Raw genomic sequence first — 25,709 nt, forward strand, 5'->3', positions numbered from 1 at the left:
GGTATTTTCACGCAAATTCTTCTGCTAATTGGGGTTTAGTCCAAATCTGCATCCTTTCCTTCAAGGCTCAGGGGTCCAAGATTATCTTCTGTGTCTGTATTTATTGGTTTCCCTTTTCTTTGTTGAAGAGGGTCTGTGCAATCCTTCTGCCTAGTCCGCCATCTTACTGTCTTGTTTATTCTTATCCTACCTTATTTGCTTTTAGAGTCAAGCATACTTTCTAATTATAAGTCCTTTGGAAGTGTTATTTCTTTCAGATTTTTAAGACTAAGATATCAAGGACATTTTAATGACAGATTTGTTTTTTTCAGAATGATATTCCATATGGAGCTATGTCCCTAGTCTAATTTGATGGCAGAAAAAAGTTAGTTATGAAAGGTCTTGTCTAGAATGGAGTAAGGCTGAAAAGAGCTGGGTCTCTGGAGCCAAAGCAAAAAGAATGTGGCTGAGCCATTATCTAACAATTCCGGTGGGATCTACAGAGCCCCCTCTGAAATTAGGCATCTGGGCTCGCATTGTCTAAATGTGCTGACCGGGCTGCCTACAGGCCTCAAGGGCTTGTCTAAATGTTCAGCTTCAACCTGGCCATGCAGAAATCATTCAGATTATCATTTGGAAATAACTTCCATTGAAAGTGAACCTTAAAAGAGAAGAAAAGTATGTGGCCTTTTCAGGGAGGGTGGCAGGGCACCCCACCCACTGATAGGTTGAGTTACAGTACCTTTCTAGGCTCTGGCAAACGTGGATGCTTCGTGATGTCGGTCTGTTGATCTTAGCAGAGTGAGTTGGATAACCAGAGATTTAGCAGCCTTCCTTTCAGGAGCAAAACAGGACTCAGCCACCAAATACACATTGCTGGAGAAGCTCTAGTCACTGCAAATTAGTGTGTGTGTCTCCTCCGCAGACAGGAACAGCAATTAGCGTGGAGATCTCTCAACAGTGCATACAAGAGTTTGTACCTGGGACTTGGTGACAGAAACCAAATTACAGTGATTAAGTTCCGCTGCTTATTTCTGGCAGGGATCTGTTCCTACCCCCTCTCTCCTCCATCTCCCTGTTGTTGGTTGTACAGGTTTTTGTGGCACCCATGAGACCTACCTTAACGTAGGTTGGTAATCACATAGGATTGTTATATTCGACTGTCATTAAGAGAAATCATACACACTGATAACTTCCTACAATTAAAAAAATGTTAACTGACTCTGAAATGTTGCTTCTTACAATGTGTGTATTTTCTAGGAAGTATAAAAATTTAAGGGGAGATTTTAATTTTTGTTGTAATTGCTGTATCACTTTCAGCTCTGACAGATAAAATGAACTTTGGTGCATACAGGAAAGATGAAGTATTTCTAATTTTAATACACTCTCACCACTCCTCAGAAGGAAAATTGGGCAATCTACTTCCGTAGTGATTCTGCCTCAGAAACCCAAGGAGGGGTCGCTATGAGTTGGGTCCGACTCGATGGCACATAACAACAACAACTCACCGGTTGGGCTCTTTTTTTGTTTGTTTGTTTTAAGAGTTCTGGCCTTACCACTTTGTAAGCCACAGAGGGCCTCCTGAGTTCATTGAGGAGCTCTAGTCCTACTGATGAGTGGTATTGCCAGTGTAACTGGATTGAAAACCAGTTGCCATTGGGTCAATTCCAACTCATGGCAGCCACGTTGTAAAGCTAGAAATATTGCCTCATAAATACACACACACGTCTTCTGTCACCTACTGAGTTGATCTGGTTTACCTAACTAGCTTACTACATGCATCCCCAGCACCCCGTAGCCAACTGGTAGCCACCTGTGTGATCACTTGTAAATTTTTCCTGCCATCCAGTGCAATAGGATTTCTCACCCAATAAGCTCATCCTAAGCAACTTGCATAGCATGACCTTCCATGCGCATAGTGGGGCTCAATAAATTTTGACGAATGGTGACTTTTGGTAAGATGGTGGACTAGGCAGACAAGCAACACAGATCCTCTTCAACAAAGAAAAGAAAAACCAGTTGACAGAGATACAGAAGATAATCCTAGAGCCCTGAGCTTTGAAAGGAAGTATACAGAAGTGGATTAGGCACCAACTAGTGGACAAACCTGAACGAAAACAGTGAGTACAGAAACGGTCAGAGCTGTGGACCGTCAGCTACCCTGATGGGACCAACAGCCTGAATATTTCCAAGTGGTGTTGAGACCTGAGAATTGACCTAAAGATCAGCCCTGGTCACCAGGAGCTGCAGGTACAACTGTGCTGGTGGCCTATGACTAGGAAGGGAAACAGCAAGGAGGGAGACAACCTGAGCTGTTGACTTTCGGCTGTCCTGAGGGCACAGCCATTTTGATTGTTTACACGCGGCAGCCATTTTGGATATTTAAAGTGACCGAGGGTGCAGCCATTTTGAATGTTGACAAGTGGCAACCATTTTGGATTTTAAAGTGATACCATTCTCATCGGATTCCAGGGACCTAAGAATAGGCTCTGTTTGCCAGGGTCGGCAGGGACGTACAAGAGGCTGACAACCGGAAAGGAAACAGGTGATAAGTGTATAAGTGCTGTCAACTGGTGAATAGTGGAGCACAGCACAGTACCCTATTTGCGTAGACAACATATAAACAAAACAAAATGAAAATCGTGGGCACGCCACTCCAACATACAATCACCAATTAAATATAAACACAAAAATGTCACAATGCCTCAGAGACAACAGAGCATCACAGTCCACACAAAGAAGCAAGATAAAGCAGGAGAAACAAGGGACCAGGATACAGACTCAAAACACATCCCTGAGGAAAATGCAGCATTAGAACACCCTGAAAAGAAATTCAAAAGAATTATATTTAGGTATCTTCAGTGAATTGAGAGACAGATCAAGGAAAACAGAGAGAAAACTCTAGAAAAATTTCAAAAGACAATACAAGAACAGAATGACAAAATAAATGAAAAATTAGAAATGATACAAAATCTACACACAGAAATCCAGAAGATTAATATTAAATTTTCAGAAATAGATAAGACATTGAATGGGCAAAGGAGCAGAATTGAATCGATGGAAGAGAGAATTAGTGAGATGGAAGGCAAATACCTGAACACTCTTTGGAAAGGTATCAACCAGAAAAAAGATCAAAACAAAAAAGAAGAAAGCCTAAGGTTCATGTGGGATACCATATAAAAGAATAACCTATGTGTAATTGAAATTCCGGAACAGGAAGAGACAAATAAAACCACAAAGAAAATTGTCGAAGATTTGTTGGAAGAGAATTTTCCTGGTATGATGAAAGACGAAAATATATCTATTCAGGAAATCCAGTGAACCCCAAACAGGATAGACCCCAAAAGAAAATCACCTAGACATATCATCATCAAACTCACCAAGACCAAAGACAAAGAAAGAATCATGAGAGCAGCACGGGAAAAATGAAAAGTTACCCACAGGGGGCAACCAATAAGACTAAGCTTGGCTTTCTCGACAGAAATCATGCAGGCGAGAAGACAATGGAATGGTATATGTAAAACCTGAAAAAGAAAAATTTCCAACCAAGAATTATGTACCCAGAAAAACTGTCCCTCAAATATGATGGTGAAATTAGGACATTTCCAGATAAGCAGAAATTAAGGGAATTTTTTAAAACCAGACCAACCTTACAAGAGAAGCTAAAGGGAGTCTTTTGGACAGAGCAGCAACAACAGCTAACAACAACTGACCATAACACACATGTTGATGTAACCCAGAAACCAACCCAGCTACAGAAGTATCTAAAGGAAATAAGCCTACAAGATTGTAAATAGGGAACCAGAGACACCAAGCAACAAATGAGGACAACTACAAACCAAAAAGAGGGGAAAAAAATCTTTGTCATTACAGAACTTATAGATGGTTGGGAAGTCAAGACAACTACAAGATAGAACAGACTGTTAAAAACTTGGGAAAAAAACTATAAATCACAGGGTAACCTCAAGGAAAAATGATAAACCTTCACATCAAAATAAAAAAGAGGACCAGCATAAATATTTAGCAAATACTAAAACAATAGCAACGAAGGAAGTGATAATATGATTCATAAACAAAATGAGCTCAGCATAGAAAATTATATGGAACAAAGAAACTGACACCACGAAAAAGCACATAACAAAAATGATAGCAGCAAATTCATATTTGCTGATAATTATATATCTGGCAAGGGACTTATCTCTGAGATTTATAGAAAAGTCCATCACCTCAACAACATAGCAGAGGGATTAACAATCCAGTTGAAAAATGGGGAGAAGACATGAATAGATACTTCACCAAGGAGGATATTCATGTGGCTAACTAATACTTGAAGAAATGTTCACAATCATTGGCCATCAGAGAGATGGAAATCAAAACAAGGATGAGATACCGTCTCACCCCGGCACTGATGGCAAGGTTCAACAAGACAGAAAATAACAAATGCTGGTGGGGATGTAGAGAGATTGGGACACTCATACACTGCTCATGGGACTGTGAAGTGATACAACCACTGTGGAAAGCAATATGACGATTCCTTAGAAAGCTGGGATTGGAGATACCGTTTGACCCAGCAATCCCATTACTAGGTATATATCCTAGAGAGGTGAGAGCCAGGACAGGAACAGGTATATGCACACCCATGTTCATCGCAGCACTATTTACAATAGCAACAAGATGGAAACAACCTAGGTGCCCATCAGCGGAAGAGTGGATGACCAAACTATGGTACATCCACATAATGGAATGCTACACAGCACTAAAGAATAATGTAGAGTCTGCAAAACACCGCATAATATGGATGAACTTGGAGGACATTATGCTGAGTGAAATAAGTCAATCACAGAAAGACAAGCACAGTATTAGTTCATTGTTGTGGAGGTCAAGGAAAGGTTGTATATGGAGGGAAACTTTCTTTGTTGGTTGCCAGGAGTGGGAGGGGAGGGGAGGGAACACTGAAAAAAAAAAAAAAAAAGCATTGACCCATGTCACTTTAGTTTTGTGTATTTCATGGTACATAAATTATATTTTAATAAAATGCATTTACAAATTGAAAAATATAAAAATAAATTTTGATGAATGAATAAACAAGTAACTTCTTCCTTAATATTTCCAATGTGAAAGTAGCATAAATCCTCAACTTCTGGCTTTTCTAGAAATCTACTACTTCATTTCAAAGCCTGTTTTCGTATGTGCCAATGTTTGTACAGAGCCATAGTGCTTTTATGCATTTAAAGTACTTTTATGTGCATAAAGCCATTGTACAGCATGATTTTCAATAAAGCTTTATGTAAGTTCAAAAATCTGAAAAATACAAGGAGGAACTTTTATAACAGCTCACATGCAAACGTGAATCAGTATTTCAGTATTAGGTGGTCATTGTCTGGGGACAGTACAATGCCAGGAAAAGTGCCCGCCCACAGTAGTTAGTGCAGTTCGGTGTTATGAATGAGCTTTTTCTGGTTGCCCTAATAAGTAAACTATTCGTGCTGGAAAAGCTGTATGTCTTGGGAGTAGAGAAAAAGAAGGGCTCTCTTATCCTTAGTTTACATTAGGAATGCCCTGAGCTGCTCCACATACTGGGCCATCTGCATACGTGTGCCTCTGTGTGTGTATTAGAGTGGGCATGTTTAAATGTTGTTCCCCATGCCCTGTTTGGCATCCCACATATGTGGAAAGTATGCCTGCCTGTCTTGTTTAGAAGTTACTAAATTGTGTTAATCTGTAACATTGCCTTCTCTGAATTTCTTCTGTGTAGAATTTTTTTTTTAATTACCAACATTTAATTGCCCTACTTGTGAATTTTTTTTTTTTCTCTGCCCCCTTTAAGGTGGAAATATTCTTTGTCTCTAATACTCTTAAGTTTTATGGGCTAATTCAAAATTTAAAGTATAACATCTACAATTACAAAACCAAAACTGCTCTTAAAAGATGTAGTCGACTCTACTCACTTTAACCTGTTAAACCAAAAAACCAGGCTCACTTGCCATCTAGTCATTTCTGACTCAGTAACAACCCCCATTGGGTTTCCAAGGCTGCATCACAGAAGCAGCTGGTGGGTTCAAACCGCTAACCTTTTGGTTAGTAGCCAAATGTCTTAACCACTGTGCCACGACAGCTCCTTCTTTAACCTGGTAGGTGTACCAAGACGCCAAACCAGTTGCTGCCTAGTCAGTTCCAACTCATGGCAGCCCCATATGCATCATAGTGGAACTGCATTCCATAGGGTTTTCAGTGGCTGGATTTTGGGAAGTATATCACCAGGTTTTTCTTCTGAAGCACCTCTGGGTGGACTCAACCCATTCACCTTTCACCCAGCAGCCAGGTGCATTAACCACTGCAGCATGCAGGGGTCTCTCTATTAGGTATAGGTAATGGGAATGTTTGCAGCATGGCACCACACATAATGATCATTCAGGTTTATATTTCATTTTGTTTTGCTACAGCAGACCTCAAAGTGAACAGGGTGGGTGATTATTTTATCAAGAACTCTAGTAACATTGAACTAACCTCAACGACTGACAAATAGAATGGTTGAAATTACAAGGGGAACATTGAGAAAACGAGACTGGTGACAAGCCATAAATGTTAGATCTGTTGGTGCAGAGCTCACCAACAAGAAGTGTGCCATTCATTTACTTCACATAGCTTCTGATCCATTCCTCCAATTGGTGTGGAAGGGCCAGATTCTCTAAAGGCCAGTGAATCATGAGACCAACAGGAATTGGGCAGAGAGTCCATTCTTTGTCGTATGTAAACCGTCAAACCTAGATGAGAATTTATCCAGTAGCTTTTAATACATAAATAAATGAGATAAAAGAAAAATGTCAAGAGGAGAAATTGTACAACCTCTCTGAATAATAGCAGTACCTACCATGTTCTCTCCTTCTCTCTCTCCTTCTCAGTGGACCTAATTGATAAATTCCCCCAGCTGCAGTTTAAATATACAATTAAGACCTCAATTAAGAGAGAATAAGTGGTTTTTCTGAGGTAAGCCCTTTCTGAACTCCAAGATACTTTGAAATCTAAGATTTTCAAACTTGTAGATATCTAAAAGAGTTCATTTGAAAACCGTTTAAAAAGAAAAAAGGTATTTTGTCCTAGCCCTCTTTCTCCAGGCAAGTTGAGAGAGAAACAGAAAATGACCCTAGATTTGGAGCCTGGGATCTAGCTTCAAGTCTCCATTCTACCATTGACTATTGTGGCCCTTGGCCAGTCATGCCATTTCCCTGAGTTTGTCCTTTATCTCCAATCCGATGATAACATGATCTACCCACTAAATGGTTGTTTTTTATGTTTGTTGGAAATTAAAAAAGGCTATCAAATGTATTGCAAGTTGTAAACATCCTTCTAGACGAAAGATTCTGTCATTTCCTCTTGTAAGCTCTCCATCACCTTCCTTAACACAGCATCTAGTTACTTTTCTTTGACAAATACTTATCTCCTACAACTCTTATAACTGTCCTTTATGTGTTTTCATTCTATGGTCATAATTTTTATTCTCAGAGTTCCTGGGTTGTTTGTTTAATCCTTTTTACATGACAAACTTATTAAGCTGTGCTGAATGAAATGATGATGGTCCTAGCTCTACCTGTTATCTTGCTTCTTCCTTAATAAACAGCTCAGCCTTGCAGATGTAGACGCTTGTGGTCCGTGGTGACCCCCGAGGCTTCTTCGGCTGGTTGTACCTAGCTACTCCCTCCTCCTGTGCTTTATGTCTTCACTCTGCCCTTGTACTTGTATCTCTCCTTAGGTAGACAGGGGTTTTTCGTTGTTGTTTTTTGTTTTTTACTATAATCACTTGAATACTTCCTTTGTCTCTGTTACCGTTTCTACTTCATTTGTTTGCTTTTCCCCTCATCTGTTAGACCTACCATCTGAAGATTCCCAAATTGTGGAGCCTAGTGTTTGATATGGTACAAATTTGGCTAGTGCTGAACAGTGTGGGAGGAGTCCTCCTTAATTGTTATCCTCCACATTATGTGTCACCCCTCGGCAATCACAGGATACCCAGTCAGCCCCCTCCCCTTGGTATGAGGCCAGCAGTCAGCCTTGGCCCAGATTTTGCCACAGCCATTTGGCAGGTGACTAATTGCTGCTCTCCTCCTCCTGAAAGCATCATCCTTAGCAGGCTCAACCAGTCTTTTAATCCATCCCTCAGTACCATGCCTGAATAGAAGATGACTTCCAAGCGTTTCCTTCAGCAGCTTTCCGCAGCTGAGAGGGACAGGCAGGTGTCTTTCCCACAGGAGATAGTGGTCTTAGTGAGAGTGCAGAAATTCAGAAGCGTTTCCCAGGCCTCATAGGTTTAGTACTTGGGGCTCTGACTGCTGACATTCAGGCCCCCTGACCACTTGTGGGTCATCACTCTGCAAGGCAAGCAAAGGGTGCAGGGAGCCAGTTGAGTTTCTCTTTCTGAAAGCAGTACCCACTGAGACAAGCACCACTTTTGCAGATTGGTCATCCAGCACCTCTCCCTAAAACGTTTTACCACAGCCAGAGTGTCAGATCATTAGGGTACAGAACAGTTGGTTCATGGTTTCTTTTGAGCATCTGGTCAGCCAAGTACTGAGAAATGCTTCGGTAGATTAAGGCAGTTCCATATTTTGTTGCCTCATTGCCTCTTTGTCACTTTTTCTGTGAGCTATGTATGTGTGTATTCTCTCTTCCTTTTCAAAATCTGTGGCCTGGATGACCAAAAAGAATCCAGGGTTGCCCCAGTCCCAGGAAAGGAAAGGTGTCTTACAGTTAGATAGTTGTCACTTCCTAAGATATCTGTGGTTTTCCCCTTTTTGTTCCGTGGTTATTGGCTCATTACCTTCTTACACAGTTTCTATGAAGAGATTTAACTCACCACATGTAAAACCAAATTGCAGCATGTTGCATAAAAATGAAATCTCCACATTAGTGAAACAGACGAGCCACACCGTCCCACTTTAAAAAGTTATGAAGCTACCGACTTTGTTTTGGTTGTGTTGTAATTCCACTCACTTCAGAAATTCTTGTGTGCAGTGTGCTGGTACAGCCTCGAGGTGGTCTGAGACTGTCAGGGTTTGTCAGCTTCAAGGATTACCACCACAGCTTGGCTCAGGGGCGGGACCACAAAGGAAGGAGACCAAACCCAAACCCATTGCCATCAAGTCAATCTCAACACATAACAACCCTGTGGACAGAGTAGAACTGCCCAATAAGGTCTCCAAGGCTGTAAGTCTTCACAGAAGCAGATTGCCATAGGTTTCTCCCTCAGAGAAACCACCAGCCTTCTGGTTGGCAACCAAGTGCTTTAACCACTGCGCAGCTAGGGCTTCTTCTTTGATAAAGGCAGAAGGATATGAATATTTCAGCTGGATTCAAGCCGTAGCTCTCAACTGATGCACGCTTGGGGAGATTTTGCCCAATTACACAGACACCTCTCCAGATCTCGTCAATGATGGTATCTGGGATTAGGTCCTAGAATGTGTGTTTCTAAGGAGCTGCCACATGATCCTCATATGCCTGCTGAGTTACAGGCCAAATGTGTGAAGTACTTCCTCACTTCAGGTGTGTGTTTTATGCATTAAAGAACAAATTGTTGTTGTTGTTGTTGTGTACTGTAGAGTCAGACTGTAGCAACTCCTCCTTGGGTTTCTGAGGCAGTGTCACTATGGAAGTAGATTGCCCCCATCTTCCTTCCGAGGAGTGGCTGGTGGGTTTGAACTGCCAGCCTTCTGGTTAGCAGTCCAGTGCCTTAGGCACTACGCTACCAGAGCTCCCAAAGAACAAATACAGTACTATAAATCATTGGTTGATTTTTGTTGTTATCTGTTTCAAAATCTAATCAACAGCTAAGTAATGCTGTCTTGGTTATAACTGTTAGTGAACAGAAGTATGCTGGCATTTCACACCTGCAGGCTAGTGTCAGCCTTCATGTTCACAGAGAAAACCAATAGTCAGGGCCTGTGGTCTTATTTAAGCAATTATCCATGGAAGTCTGTACATGTAAACAAAAACACATTTTGCAGATTTAATTATGCAATAAAATCAAGCCACATCCAGCTTTAAGTACAATATGAGCAAAATATAGTATCTTCATATGTAACTCTTCCTTAGATTAATAATGGATGGTTAATTTATCATTTATTTAGCAGTTTTTTCATCAAATATTTATTGAATGCCTACAGTGACCAGGGATTCTTTGCATGGGGACTATAATTGTAACAAATTACATTCTCACCTGCAGTGTTATATAGAGTTATATAGAGTTCTAATCACTTCATCCTTTCCCACACTTTATATTGTCAGTCTTTAATTTTAGCCGTTCTGATTAATATGTAGTGGTCTCGTTGTGAGTTTAATTTGTGTTGCCATGTTGGGGTTGAGCATCTATGTTTATTGGTCTTTTAAATACCCTTCATTATGAACCTCCTTTTTATGTTTTTTGCCCATTTTTTTGTTGAGTTATCTGTCTTATGCTATTTCAAATCCAGTGCCATCAAGTCAATTCAAAACAACACTGTGGACAGAGTAGAACTGCCCCATAGGGTTTCTGAGGCTATAAATCTTTACAGAAGCAGACTGTCCCATCTTTCTCCAGTGGAGCAGCTTCTCTGTTTGAACCACTGACTTTCTAGCTAGCAGCTGAGCACTTAATACAGGGCTCCTTGTATTTAGGAATCATATATTCTGGATAGGAACCCACTGTTGGATAGAAATTTTAAAAAAATTGTCCTACTCTGTGTCTTTGGTTCAATTCTTTCCTTTGTTTCCATTGACAGTCTCTATCATGAAAGGTGTTCTTCCTTCCATGTGATAGCTCAGAGCCTCTGAGTCTGCATTTAGATCTGCAATCCAGCTGAATTGATTTCTATGTTGGTTTGAGATGGGACTCAAGAGCCATTTTACCCCATAGTATTACCTCAAGACCAGACCATTAATATTTTTTGTTTGTTTATGTTTTGTTTTTCATAATAAACTTTATTTTAGGTTAGAGGTTTACAGAAATGTTATAAGATGGTAGAGTTCCTATATACCTCTTACTCAGTTTCCCCTCTTGTTATCATTTTATATTATGTAGTATATTTGTCACATCTAATGAATCAGTATTGATATATTGTTATTATTAGCTGAAGTCAATACTTTTCTTCAGATCAGCACCACTAGTTTTGACAGATGCAAGTGCTATTAAGAAATGCTTTGGGACCACACACTGTTGAGTCAGCCTTCAGTAACTGGAAGCTCACTGCAGTGAAAGTCACCAGTCTTTCATTTCATCCTAAACTGGAGACCCCTGCGGGGCTCACGTACTGGGAATTTAGGTCCGGTGAGATCCTTGGCAAGGCAGTGTGGAAATCCTACAGTTAAAGGCTCTTCAGATTTGCAGTGAATGTAAACTCGCAGCCCTGGATTTGAAAAGTCTACTTTTTTACATTTCAGAAGTGTAAGGAGTAGTCTTCCCTTTATTCCTTTTCAATCTTTAACCAATGTTTAAAATCCATCGATGACTAGAGTTTAGTGCCAGATATCACGGGGATCCCCTTTAGCCTTAGATGTGAGTGTATAGAAGCTGTATCCGTGATTTAGTCTCCCCTCCCCAGCCCTCGGAAGGGTCTCTATGAGACCTGGTTCTGAGCAAGGCAAGACAGATAACCATTGAGACTGCTAGACCTTTGCAGCTGTCTTTCCCCGTCACTTGGCTCTTATAGATGTGATTCTAACAAACTTCAGTGGTGCCAAACATGTTTGAAAGTGCTTTGGACAGTCATAACTATTTTCACTTTTTAATTTGAAGTGCAGACTAAGCCCCGGTGACAGTGTGTCACTTTGACAGCAGACATTTAAATTACAGTCAGGAAACAAGTAGGTTAGTATCTACCTCCATTAATAGTCTATGAAATATCCATTGTTCTTTCATCGTGTGATCACCCCTGTCCTGGCTGACACTTTCATGACTGACATAGCGAGCCCGGGAAGCTCACATGCACACTCGGGTCATTTGGTCCTTGTCCTGCTTCTCCTTAGTACCATGAGCTCCCGACACTCTGCCAGCCCCGTCGTTTTCACCAGCGCCAGGAGTTCACCTAAAGAAGAGCTTCATCCTGCCACCTCCTCGCAGCTTGCGCCTTCATTCTCCTCCTCCTCCTCTTCCTCATCTGGTCCGAGGACGTTCTACCCTCGTCAGGGAGCAACGAGCAAGTACCTGATTGGATGGAAAAAACCAGAGGGAACCATAAACTCTGTGGGCTTCATGGACACAAGAAAGTAAGGGCTCCTTCCCTTCTTTTGCTGGGTGGTTTAATTTAAAAGGACAGACAGAAAAGGTTGGATCACTTTCCTTCAGCAGAGAGGCCAGGCTGTGTGATGGGAAAGGGCCACTTTGGTGGAGGTATTTTTTAACTGAAACTTATCTTAATTGTTTCTCCACTATGTTCCTTAAATAAGATGTATTTGGATTTGGGAATCTTAGATCTCCTAAGGAAGGGGTAGATCTGAAGAACACAGTTGAGAATAATTACCCCTGGTCTAGCTGTGACGACACTTGTGCTGTGAGACCCTTGATGATATTAACCACAGCCTTCTCAAGTAATTCTCTGAACGGGTCTTATTAGGCACCAGAGGGAATATTAGAAAGTGAGTGAGTACCCCTGAATAGAAAGGCCTTTTTGGCAAAGTAGTACAGTAATAAAATAAATGATGTATTCCATTATTTTGTTTTTGTTTGTGCAAAGCTTGCATGTAGGATTCGTAACCTGTGGTCTTTAAAGAAGTTTATTGCTGATTTTAGCTGATGGAATTAATAGTTTCCTGCAAGAGGTGATTTATTAATTAGATTTTTAATTTTGTGTTTCAAAATGGTTTTGTTTCTTTAACAGACATTTAATTTATCTAATTAAATGATTCTCTTGTTCTCTCCTTTGTTTCTCTGTTGACTCTCATCCTTAAAAGTCCACTGTGCCCTTAAGTCAGCCTTGTTGACTTGGTTTCTACTCTCTCTTCCCTTTCTTTCAAGGCGTCATCAGAGTGATGGCAATGAAATAGCCCACACCAGGTTACAGGCTTCAACTAGGGACCTCCGGGCATCCCCTAAGCCAACTTCCAAGTCTACCGTTGAGGAGGATCTAAAGAAACTGATTGACCTTGAAAGCCCAACTCCTGAATCACAGAAGAATTTTAAGGTACAGAACAGCACTTGGGGCAAATAGCAATGAGAGAGAAATCAGTCATGATGGGGCTAGTCATCATACCAAACCCAAACCAAACTCACTGCCATTGTGTCGATTCCAACTCATAGCGACCCCTTTTGGGTTCTGAGGTGTAAATTTTTATGGAAATAGATTGCCCATTCTTCCTTCTGCGGAGTGGCTGGTGGGTTTGAACTGGCAACCTTCTGGGGAGCAGTCAGATGCCTTAGGCACTATGCCACCAGAGCTCCTTCTGGGCATCATAGTCACAGGAAAATTACAGGTCAACATCCTGCTGTAAATTTAATCCCCCTGTTAGGAAACAAGGGCAGTGTGCACATTGCACAGCAATCAAATCTCTTAACAAGCACAGTCAGAAACAGTGCTGCCCAATTCAAAGATGGAGCCCACCACACCACTTGGAATACATGTTACTCTCTACCCATCCACTGCCATCAAGTCAATTACAACTCCTAACAACCCTAAAGACAGAGTAGAACTTTCCCATAGGGTTTCCAAGACTATAAATCTTTACAGAAGCAGACTGCCTTATCTTTCTCCTATAGAGTGACTGGTGGGTTCAAACTGCTTACTTTTTGCTTAGCAGCCAGATGCTTTAACCACTGTGCCACCAACACCCCTTGTCACTCTCCCTAGTCCTGACAGTAATCCACTCTCCCACACCAGGCTCCTGAAAAGACTCACTACGCTTCTTCTGAGTCTCCTATTCCAAGACTTCAACCTATAATTCTTCCCATTCCAGTTCTCATGCCACTTCACCCAAATTTTAAAAATTCAAGTCTATTCCGGTTTTGTTTTGTTGGCCATGACTGAGCCAGTTTGAAATGGTTCAAAACCCTGTCTGTAAGCCAGCACTTAACTGTTGAGATTCATCACCCTGGGCACAAGTGGTTTCCTAAGCCACTTTGTCAAACATAGTGCTTAAAACTTCTTTCTGTGTCCATCAAAACCCAAAGAGGTATATTAAAATTTTTAAGTATCAGCATTACTAACGAGTTCCATTCCTAAGTTTCTCTTTAAATTGAATTGTACATAAGTCAGAATTGTTAGACATGGTCCATATCTAACGCCATTTAGTCAAATATTTGACTTAGTGTATCATGTACCTTTCTATGCATAAAAACATTAAAGAAACACTTCCAGATGCACTAACACATCTTTAACCTAAGAGTACAGTAGTAATGCTAATTAATGTTTTGATGTATGTTGCAAAGTAGTGCCCATTTGTTACTATGACCCATTGCCTATACCTCAAATTTTTAATATAGTAGGCTTTATGGGAGTTGGTTTGTAACTACAGATTGTATGTAAGTTGGACATTCATAACTCAGAGACGGCCTGTACCATATTCAACATAAGAATGATTTCAGATTTTTCCTTGGAGGTTAGAGGAAACTAAAACTTGCCCTGAAAGAATCTTTCCTCTAATTTAGCCATTTTGGAAAGGGGGACAAGCTCAGGACACCCATTCTTTTGATTTATGCATGCAGTGGAATAATTGAAGGCAAATGTCTGCTTTGCCCTTATTCCAGGTCTTGGGCTTGTATTTTCAAATAGAATTACTTTCACATGCCTGTTTGATACAGGGGCACTTTTTTTCTGTTGTGAGTGTCTTACTGTAAAAGCCTCTGCAGGAAAAGTATTTCTGCCGTAGAGAGCTGGCGGGGGCGGAGCATACTCTGTTTTCGCTCCAGTTCCAGCCGTTTTGAGTGATTGGGTTTCAGAAGAGTTCCATTAAGTAGCTCCCTGTGTCTTCCGAGATTCATCATCTGAATGACCGTGGCTCTGCTGTGCGGGAAGGCCTGTGTGCACTCGGGAAGTCTTCCAGGTCAAGCCTGGCTCCGGGCTCCAAGCCACTGCCTCAGGCTTCAGGGTTTTAGGAGTGGCTGCAATCCCTGGAACCCACTCACACGCCACGTTGGCTTTCTTGGATGGCAAGTCCTACCTATGAGCAATCATTAATATCAAATGGCACAGTCCCTGCCAGGCTCTGAAACACAGCGCACTTGCCAGCAGACGGGGATGTCTGCTGCAGGACGTGGCAGCGCTCTGGCTGTGGCTGAGAGGTGGGTGGCTGCAGGCCCCATGCAGCTGCTGTGGCACTCCTAAACTCAAGGAAAAGGGCAGAGCTGTAGCATTCTAAGAAATGTCATTGGCAGGCAGAGATGGGATATCTTTACTTTTCCCCAAGGCGCCATGTAGTCTGGTCTGTGAACAGATTATAGTGCAAACCATCCACCACCTCAGGTGTAGACCAAAGGAAGAGGCTTCATATGGCACCAGTGTTTAGAAAGAGCTGCTGCTTATTGGGAGGGTGGTTAACACTTCACTGACAACAGGAGGTTGACTGGGAGCAAGATGCCACCTCTCCAGGTCTTTTTGAAAAGTCAGCTATGAAGTAGATGAACAGAGTAGACCAGTGGTTCCCAGACATTTATAAAGCTCTGGACCATTTCTTTCAAATAAAACCATACATGGAAGCCCACTATGTAGAACTTAGAAAGAAGAGATTCTCTGACTGCGGCAGGGTGTGGCATGGACATCTGGGTGCCACCTAATTATCTCTTCTCTCTAAGCAGTGGCGCTGTGAGGAGCCCTCAGGGCTCCCTGGAACACAGTTTGAGAACCCGTTGTCTGGCTGCTCTCTGAAATCCCTTTGTGTGTGACAGAGACCCCACTGTGATTCTGTCATGGTAGCTAACAGCTGGGGGTGGATTACCCAACTAGCAAGGTATTTACTAATCTGCAGTGTATAGTTTCTTTTGGATGTTTTCCATCAAATCAAAAATTTTTGATGTGCTGAAGCCCATATGATGTTGTTCACTGCAGATTAGTAAGTAGCATAAATAAACTCATGCTTATCAGGGATTATCAGTTTGAAAAGGAGGCTATGATTCTGTAGGAAGGTGCTGTGGGGCTGGGAAAGAGACAGATGCCAGCCATATCTAGAAGCAGAATCTTTGATGTGGTGGGAAAAAAAAAAAAAAGTGAAATTGTTCACTGCAGATCAGTAAGTACAGGTAAGCCCGTGCTTAACTTGCCTATTGGGTAATCCACCCTGCTGACAGCACTGGGTAAAGCGAGTGCCCAGTAATCTGCAGGAGAGGCAGGGGCCCGCCTGGGCACCAGCTGGGTTTGCGTGCCTTATTTCGTACTGGAGTTGAGGAGGGCCGGAGTGAGGAACTGTCCCCATTTGTTTGGATAAGACTGCACTCTGCTGCTTTTCAGTGAGCGAAAGGCACTAGGCAGGTTGCTTACTTCCACCTCCTTCCCTGCCTTCCTTTGGAGCAGGATGTATACCTGTCAATAAAGCCCACTGCTCAAGGCAACTTACTGTCTCGATGTATAGGAATATTTTCCAAAGACGCTGAAACTAGAGTTGGTGGAAAATTTCTCTCCTGAAAAATTGTTGTTGTTGTTGTTGTTATATGCCATCGAGTCAGACCCAATTCATAGTGACCCCTCCTTGGGTATCCAAGGCAATATCACTACGAAAGTAGATTGCCCAACCCTCACTCCAAGAAGTGGCTAGTGGGTTTTAACCGCCAGCCTTCTGGTTAGCAGTCAAGTGCCTTAGGCACTATGCTACCAGAGCTCCTTCCTGACAAATAGGGTGGGAATACTCACTGGGAAAGGAAATCCCTTTTCTAAAACCAAACCAGAGGTGTTGAAAAAGATTGACAGCAGTTTTTGAATACAGACATCTGGCCTCATGTGATATCCCAGAACCTTGCAGTACAGGAGAGGTGATCTGGTTTTATTTAAAAAAAAAAAAAATCTACAATTAGCGAGCCATGTCACCTCTGCTGCCCACTCTTCTGGTGAAGTGAGGAGGGCAGTCGTCACTTCCCATACCAAGTCCTTCCCACTTCAAGCTTTGCCAAGCATTGATCAGAACAGCTTAGCTGCAGAGCAGCGCCTGTGTACCATGGATTTAACTCATCGTGAATTTTTAAAAGTGAACATAATTTGTACACAACAGGCTACAGCTGAGGCTTACTTACAATGCCTGTGATTAACCGTATGTTTATGTAGCAACTGCACACACTACATTGTGGGTACCCTTAGCTTGGTGAACCTTTGGCTTGTTGAGCACAAGCCTATTAAGGCCCAGAGCACTTGAATGAGCCTGAGCCTCAACTCTCTCCTGGCTCTGTGAAATCAGCCTCCTAATGGACCCGTTGCCATAGCATTATTTCTCCGCTCCTTCAAAGTGTCATGGAAAATACCCATGGTGGCTTTCTGTCAGCAGTGACTCAGACCTCCTACTCCCATTTTCACCTGCTCTTCACATTTTTCTTTGTGTCAAGGTGAAGAGGAGTCTAAGAGGCACTGAGTAAGGATTGCTTTATTGCTAACATGCAGAGCACTGTTGGCATGTGGCTTGCTGGAATTCAAATATTGTTAAAGTATCTGCTTGGCAAAGAGTGGGATTCTCAGAAGCTGGCTATTTACAGAAAAAAAATCTCAAATCAAATCAAGTCTGGTTACCAAAGTAAAAGACATCGACTAGAAAGACACCCATCTGGAACCAAATAGTCCTCTGTGATGCGGACTTTCCTATTTTTATTTCATGTATGGAAACCCGAACTGCAAAACTCATGTAGTATCTATCTAGGTTCAACTGCAGGTTCCACTGGGAGTCCCTGAGTGGTGCAAACAGGTAATGCACTCAGCTGCTAACCAAAAGATTGGCAGCTCAAGCCCACCCAGGCATGCCTTGGAAAAAAAGCCTGGCAGTCTACTCCAAAAAACAGCAGCCATTGACAACCCTATAGAGCATGATTCTACTGTGGTACGCGTGAAGTCACCATGAGTCAGAGTCCATTTGAAGTCAACTGAGGGGGGAAAATGTAGCTTCATAATTAATAATTTACATAGAGCTACCTATAATTCCCACCACTTGTCTCTTGGCTTGCTATACTGTGGTGGCCTACAGGTTGCTGTGATGCTGAAAGCTATTGCCACCAGTTTTTTGAATCCCAGCAGGGTCACTCCTGGTGGACAGGCTTCAGCGGAGCTCCCAGACTAAGACAAACTAGGAAGAAGGACCTGGTGATCTACTTCTGAAAAAAGAATGTGCCACCAACCGCCTTGTGCATAACAGTGAGACACTGTCTGATGTAATGCCACAAGATGGACCCCTCAAGCTGGAAGACAGCTCCAAATACGCCTAGAGAAGAGGTGCCTCCTCAAAATAGAGTTGACTTGAATGATGGGAATGAAGTCAAACTTTCGGGATCTTTATTTGCTGATGTGACACAATGCAAAATGAGAAGAAATTGCTGCAAACGTTCCTTCATGATCAAAGCGTGGCATCTATGAAGTATGGATCCAGGAAAATTAGAAATTGTCAAAAGTGAAATGGAAAGCATACAGATCACTATCCTAGGCATTAGTGAGCTGAAATGGATGGGTAGAGGCCATTTGAATTGGACAAAAATAGGGTCTGTTATGCCAAAAAGGACAGATTTGAACAATGGTGTCACATTCATCACCAAAAGAATCTTTCCAGATCTATCCTGAAGTATGGTGATAGGATAATATCCATGCACCTACAAGGAAGACCAGATAACACAACTATTATTCAAATTAAGTCACCAACCACTAATGCCAAAGATGAAGAAACTGAAGATGTTTACCAACTTGGAAGATAGCTGTCTGGCCAGCTGACTGGAAGAGAGCCATATTTCATCCATTCCACAGAAAGATGATCCAATAGAATGCAGAAATTATCAAACAATATTATTAGTATCGCGTGCAAGTCAAATTTTGGTAAAGATAATTCAAAAACAGTTGTAGCAGTACATCGGCAGGGAACTGCCAGAAATTCAAGCTAGATACAGAAGAGGACATGGAAAGAGGGATATCATTGCTCATGTCAGTTGGCTCTTGGCTAAAAGCACAGAATACCAGACAGAATACCTGTCTTTTATTGACTATGCAAAGGCATTCAACTGTGTGGATCATAACAAATCATGGATAACATTGTGAAGAATGCAAATTCCAGAACACTTCATTGTATTTATGAGGAACCTGCACGTAGACCAAGATGCAGTCATTTGAATAGAACAAGGGGATAGTGTGTGGTTTAAAATCAGGAAAAGTGTGTGTCAAGGTTGTATCCTTTCACCATACTTATTCAGTCTGTATGCTGAGTAAATAGTGTGAGAAACTGGACTATATGAAGAAGAATGTGGCAACAGGATTGATGGAAGACTCATTAACAACCTATGATATGCAGATGCCATAATTTTGCTGAGACACTTACTAATGAAGATCGAAGACTCTAGCCTTCAGTATGGATTACATGTAACAAAGAAAACAAAAGTCTTCACAACTGGACCCCAGTAAGCAACATCACGATAAACACAGAAAAGACTTAAGGAGTCAAGGATTTCATTTTGCTTGGATTCACAGTCAGTGCCCATGGAAACAGCTGTCAAGAAATCAAACAACGTACTGCACTGGGTAAATGTGGTGCAAAAGACCTCTTTAAAGTGTTCAAAAGCGAAGGTCACTTTAAGACTGAGGTGTGCATGACCCAAGCCATGGTATTTTCAGTTACTTAATAATGCATGCAAAGTTGGACAGTGAATAAGAGAGGTAGAAGAAAACTCAGTTCCTTTGAATGTCTTATAGCATTGGTGAAAAATGCTGAATATACCATGGACTGCCAGAAGCATGAACAAATCTGTCTTGGAAAAAGTACAGCCAGAATGCTCCTTAGAAGCTAGGATGGGGAGACTTCGTCTCACTTACCTTAGACATGTTATCAGGAGGGACCAGTCCTGGAGAAGAACATCAGGCTTGGTGTAAAGCAGAGGTTCAGTGGAAGAGAGAAGACCCTCTATGAGGTAGATTGACACAGTGGCTACATAATGATTGTGAGGATGGCACTGGACCAGGCAGCATATCATTCTGTCATACATAGGGTCACTATGAGTCACAACCAACTTGACAGCACCTAACAGCAACCACAAGATCATGTTCTTAACCACAGTACCATATCGATCAGTCCACTTGAATCACATTTCTGCGTTATGTAGGGGACTGATGGCATAGTACCTAAGGCATCTGACGGCTAACCAGAAGGCTGGTGGTTCACACCCACCAGCCACTTCTCAGAAGGAAGATTGGACAATTACTTCCATAGTGATACTGCCTCGGATACCAAAGGAGGGGTTGCTATGAGGTGGATCTGACTCAACGGCAGTGAGTTTGGTTATTTTTGGTGAGGGGGCTCTAAGCAGCCTCCTGGGCTCTGGGGAAATGATGACTAAGAGTTACTGTTTTTGCTCCTTGAGGATATAGACACAGGTAGTAAATCCTGGCTGTTTCTTCTTGGGGCTCTAGAACTTAATGGGGTGTTGCTAGAGCAGAGCTTTTTTTTTTTTTTGGCCCACCCCCCTCCCAATCTTGGACTTGAGTTTCTGAACCAGAAAAGTGACTTTCCTTGTTTTGTTTTCTGTTTTTCAGTTCCATGCGCTCTCCTCCCCTCAGTCTCCTTTCCCTCCCACCCCCACCTCAAGGCGGGCCTTGCACAGGACACTGTCCGATGAGAGTATTTACAGCGGCCAGAGGGAGCACTTTTTCCCCTCGAGGGCTTCACTGCTGGACCAAGCCCTGCCCAACGATGTCCTCTTCAGTAGCACGTACCCTTCTCTCCCCAAGTCTCTTCCTCTGCGGAGACCGTCTTACACCTTGGGAATGAAGTCATTGCACGGTAAGTTTATTTCCAGCTGCAGCAGAACAGCTTGTTGATGACCACTGACCCCAGAAACAGTGCCACTGAGCCTCCATAGAGAGTAATAACTGAAGGGCATTCTGCTTCTGTGCTCACATTGTCTCTGCTCACCAAGCCCTTCTGTCAGTGTCTCTCCTCCTGTAATGCCAGACCACATAGTGCAGACACTCAGCCTAATAGGCCACACAAGTCATCTGGGACTCCTGTTAAAAATACAGATTCCTAGACCCTACCCAAGGTCTGCTGAATTCAGATCTCCAAAGCAGTAGTCTGAGAATTGGTATTTTTACCAAACATTCCAGCTGCTTAATGATTGGATGAGTTTGATTAATGCTGTTGTTGTTTGCCGTGGAGTCGGACCCAACTCATAGCGACCCTTCCTTGGGTTTCTAAGGCAGCATCACTACGGAAGTAGATTGCCCCATCTTCCTTCCGAGGAGTGGCTGGTGGGTTTGAACCGCCAGCCTTCTGGTTAGCAGTCAAGTGCCTTAGGCACTATGCTGATTAATGCTAGGTTAGAGTTATTTCTTAGAGTTGTATCCACTGATTGCCCACAGACACTGTAATAACCCAGACTTGCCATCACTCCCCAACTTTCCCAGGTGTGGAGCTGACCGCTCATTTATTGACGTACTCATTCATTTATCTACTTACCAAAAAGTATCCCTGTTTCAGAGAAGGGTTTATTGACAATACTCTCACCCTTGGTTCACACATGCCTGGCTTGCTTGCTCTGTAACTCAACAAGATCCCAATATTACTATGGACCATAATCTGGGACTTCGAATTTAAGATTGTTCTTATCCTTTCCCCTCTCTCTGTCCAACCCAATTCCAGGGTCGACACCTACCCTCACAGCCATGGCCCAGAATAGCAGACAGCTATTATGGAAGCTTGCGCTCCTGATTGTTGATTACACATACTGCTGTAAATGCATCTCCCATAGGCCCCTTTTCTTCTGTGAATTCTACAGTTATCATATCGTATCTTTGTCCGTGTTTACCCACAGGCCCAGCCAACTTGATCATTTCTTTTCTTTCCCTTCCTCTGGAGCAGTATTTCCTCCAAATCTTTTCTCCTACTTGCCCAGTTTGCTTTCTCCCTGTGTTGTTCTTGAGTCTCAGCCCACCCTCTTGAATATTCCTCCCAACATTTCCATCCTACTCATTGCTCAGTTACAGAGTCCCATTCTCCCCTCCTCACCTCGATAGACATCACTCAAGGGTCACTCCATCTTCCCCCACTCTCTCTCCACATCTGACTACAGCTTGAGCCTGGTTTCTCTTTGCCCTAGGAGGTCACGCCTAGTTGATCAAACTTACCATATGAAATGGCGACATTTTGCCACCTAAACTTGAGAAAGAACCTTCCACTAGTGACTTATATGCCCCTTACTTTTTCTTTCCTTTCTTTCCCCCCACACTTCAAGGCCACATTTCTTATTTCCATCACTCTGCCACTTCTTGCCTGATTTAAATTCTTTTGTCAATTTCCTACACTTTTCATTTTACCTTTGCAGCAATAAAAATAGAGCACTTGTGGAGGCTTGCATGTGTCATGTACTAGGCCCTAGCCAAAGGAGACCCTGCATTTCAGGAGCTTACATTGAGAGAGATGTCAGGAAACCCATCTCCCACTTACAAAACCATTGCAGGCTGCGGAAAAGGGAGGGGCTGAGGGCAGTCCTCTGCGTGCCTTGCTGTCACATCCTCTTGCTTTCCTGAAAGGTGGGCGGTAGCTGGGGTATGGCCCTGCGCTCGTTCCCTCTGCCGTGACCACCAGCGATGTGTGTATGAGGGATAAGGCAGGTGACTTCCGCTCTCCCATGTGGAAGTTTGGGCCCCAGAGATAAAAGGGCAGAAGGGTTTTGAGTGGCACACCAAATTGCTTTTTCCAACTACTTGCCCTTGGTGAGAGCAAGTTTAAATGGAGCTGAGCATTTAATATCTTGCACTATTTGTTGCTTTCCATGTACTCATAATTTTGCTAATTTTAAGCACATTAATAACTAGCAGCTGCACTTCAAAGCAGTTCTTTATGTAATTTGAAAGGGAAAACAAGTACTAAATATACTGTGATTTACCAGGCTATCATAATTGACAGAACTTATTTAACTCATTATAGACAGGTATTTCTGGAGTTGCTTATTGATTTTAATGATGAGTTCCTCTTTTAGCTCCGTGTTTTTGTGAGTTTTAATGTTACAGTCACATTCTGAGTGCTCCTTTTCTCGACAAAATTGTGTACTGCCCTTATTTCCCCCCTGTTGAGGGAATTTACATTTCGTGAGCTACAATTTCCCTGGCCCCATCAGCCCGCCCTCTCTGTTCTTCGCCTGCTTATACTAGAGCAGTCACAGCATGCCCTCAGATGGCATAGAATGGCTAATTGTGCCCTAGACTCAGTGAAGGTTAGTTGTTAAGATGGTTTAATACTTATTTGCAGCAAATTGTCACTTGGAAGGGGCTTGAACTGTCGGACAGCTCTTATCAAAAACTGATTCACAGAGTTGGTCCCCTGATGGGCCTGTGTCCTCTGGAAGGAGAATAAAGGCAACACCAGTCCTAACAATAGCTTCGTGGGCTAACTCCTGTGGGTAACGTGGCACTCTCACTCATACTGTCTGATTTGATCCTCAGGGCCACCGTGGATGCAGGGCAGACAGGGAGCAGGGGTGCATCTGTCCCTTGGCAGTCCCAGGCACAAGGGAGGATGGGTCAGATCCCAGGCCTAGGGCACGGTGGGCTTAAGGGGCCATCTGGTTCCAGATAAAAATAAAATCCATTATCCCCTTGACCACGTTTCCCTGAGCTGTATCTAGCCCTGCTCCCTGTTGAGCTAGGCCTCCTCTTCCCACTCTGAGACATTGGAATTGCCCTGAACTCCACAAGGGCAGACAGACAGTTTGGTATAAAACTAACTTTTCCATCACTCACACTGTTGACAGAGATGATGGGAGAAAACCAATTCCTGTTTTAGGTCAGCTTTAGCGTGGCCACCAGTGGCCTGCTAGCCTAGGAACTGAGTCTAGGTCACAGATGGTTTTTAACACTGTGCTAACAGGAAATGGGCACATTCTTGAGTCATTCTCCCATGAGCACCAGAAGTGTCTTCTCCCCCATCCTTTCCTGCAGGAGAGTTTTCAGCCTCGGACAGCTCCCTCACTGACATCCAGGAGACCCGAAGGCAGCCCATGCCTGACCCCGGCCTGATGCCCTTGCCTGATGCTGCTGCAGATTTGGATTGGTCCAACTTGGTAGATGCTGCCAAAGCCTATGAGGGTGAGTCCACTGAAGATCCAAACAGGACAACACTCGATCCTGGAGGTGTCACGCTGGAGCTTGCTGGTGGGGTGGGTGCTCAGGTCAAGTCTCTGTTCGCTCTACTGCTTTGCACATTCAGACACAAATGTGCTTCATTGGCACAGCCAGTGGCCGGTTGAGCCACCATTCGTTGAGCACTCGATGGGGACCAGGCCCTAGGCTGGGCACTTAGGCACATGTTTTACTGACTCAGATAGAACCTGGTGTTTCCCCTAAATAGGAATTCATAACATGGACGCCTTACCTCTTGCACGCAGGGGAAGGGCAGGGAGTAGAAGAATTCCAGCTGTCTTCTGACTGAAAGGAACGTACATCCAGAAGGACTTCAATCATATCATAAAGATATCACTGCTAAACGCATAGTTAGATATATTAGGATGCTTGGCCTGTTGGCTGTGCTCCTGTTCCTGACGTGTTGGCTGCCTCATGTACCCTTCCCATTCATGTCTGCCATGTATAGTGGCATGCTTTCTGTCTGCACCATTCCTTTCCCAACCCACTGCCTATGTGCTTGCTTTGGCCTCATGGTTCTTAAAAGCAAGTCCTCAGACCAGTGCTGATCTGGCCTGCTGAGATATAAAGAGCTAGAAATAATGCAGTGTGTGTGTGTGTGTGTGTGTGTGTGTGTTGACATGGTTGTCAACTGTCCTTTTTTGACGGATAACTGACTTTAAGATCATCACTTAACAATTTTTGGTGCTAAGATATTCTTTATTAAGTTATAATGATAACAGATGATTGGGCTCTGGATTTTTTGGTTTATTTGTTTGTTTGTTTTTACTGCTTTTACTTAGGAAAACTGGAATTTGGCTATTTAACCCAGCTGCCATTTTAGAGAGAAATTTACTGGCCACAAAATTGAGAAGTCAAGCAACTGTGGAATAGTCAATGGCTGCTGTGGTTCTCTAGTACTGCTCTCAGAGAAGGACCACACTGGTGGCTTTAACAAAGAGAAATTTGTTTTCACCTGGTTTAGGAGTCTAGAAGTCTGTATTCAGGGTACTGGTTTTAGGGGAAGCTTTGTCTCTCTCTTGGCTCTGGAGAAAGGTCCTTGCTTCAAATTCTGCTTCCTGGTTCCTTGGAGATCTCCTTGTGTCTTGGCATCTCTCTTCCCCCATTGCTCCCTGCTGGCTTTTATATTTCCAAGGAGATTGACTCAGAAGAACTTTATACTGATGCTACCTCATTAACCTAACAAAGGCAACCCATTACCAAATGGGATTATAACCACACAACATAGAGGTTAAGGTTTGTTGTTGTTGTTGTTGTTGTTATGTGCCATCGAGTCAGACCCAACTCATAGTGACCCCTCCTTGGGTTGCCGAGGCAGTATCACTATGGAAGTAGATTGCTCAACCTTCCTTCCGAGGAGTGGCTGGTGGGTTTGAACCGCCAGCCTTCTGGTTAGCAGTCAGGTGCCTTAGGCCCTATGCTACCAGAGCTCCCTGAGAGGTTAAGGTTTACAACACATATTTTGGGTGGACA

The 25,709-nt window shown here is 42.9% G+C and overlaps 1 protein-coding gene across 1 annotated transcript in view; it reads left to right on the forward strand.

Moving 5' to 3' along the window:
* SIPA1L1 (signal induced proliferation associated 1 like 1) overlaps window positions 1-25,709 on the forward strand; it is a 184,497-nt gene that overhangs the window by 150,852 nt on the left and 7,936 nt on the right. The window contains exons 15-18 of the mRNA XM_007942340.2: window positions 11,974-12,213; window positions 12,962-13,127; window positions 20,634-20,880; window positions 24,036-24,182. Of these exons, the coding sequence (XP_007940531.1) occupies window positions 11,974-12,213; window positions 12,962-13,127; window positions 20,634-20,880; window positions 24,036-24,182 (800 nt within the window). The remainder of the gene's footprint in view (window positions 1-11,973; window positions 12,214-12,961; window positions 13,128-20,633; window positions 20,881-24,035; window positions 24,183-25,709) is intronic.

Source organism: Orycteropus afer, unplaced genomic scaffold, assembly GCF_000298275.1.
Source record: "Orycteropus afer afer isolate SDZICR_OR568_19922 unplaced genomic scaffold, OryAfe1.0 scaffold00088, whole genome shotgun sequence".
Lineage (NCBI taxonomy): Eukaryota > Metazoa > Chordata > Mammalia > Tubulidentata > Orycteropodidae > Orycteropus > Orycteropus afer.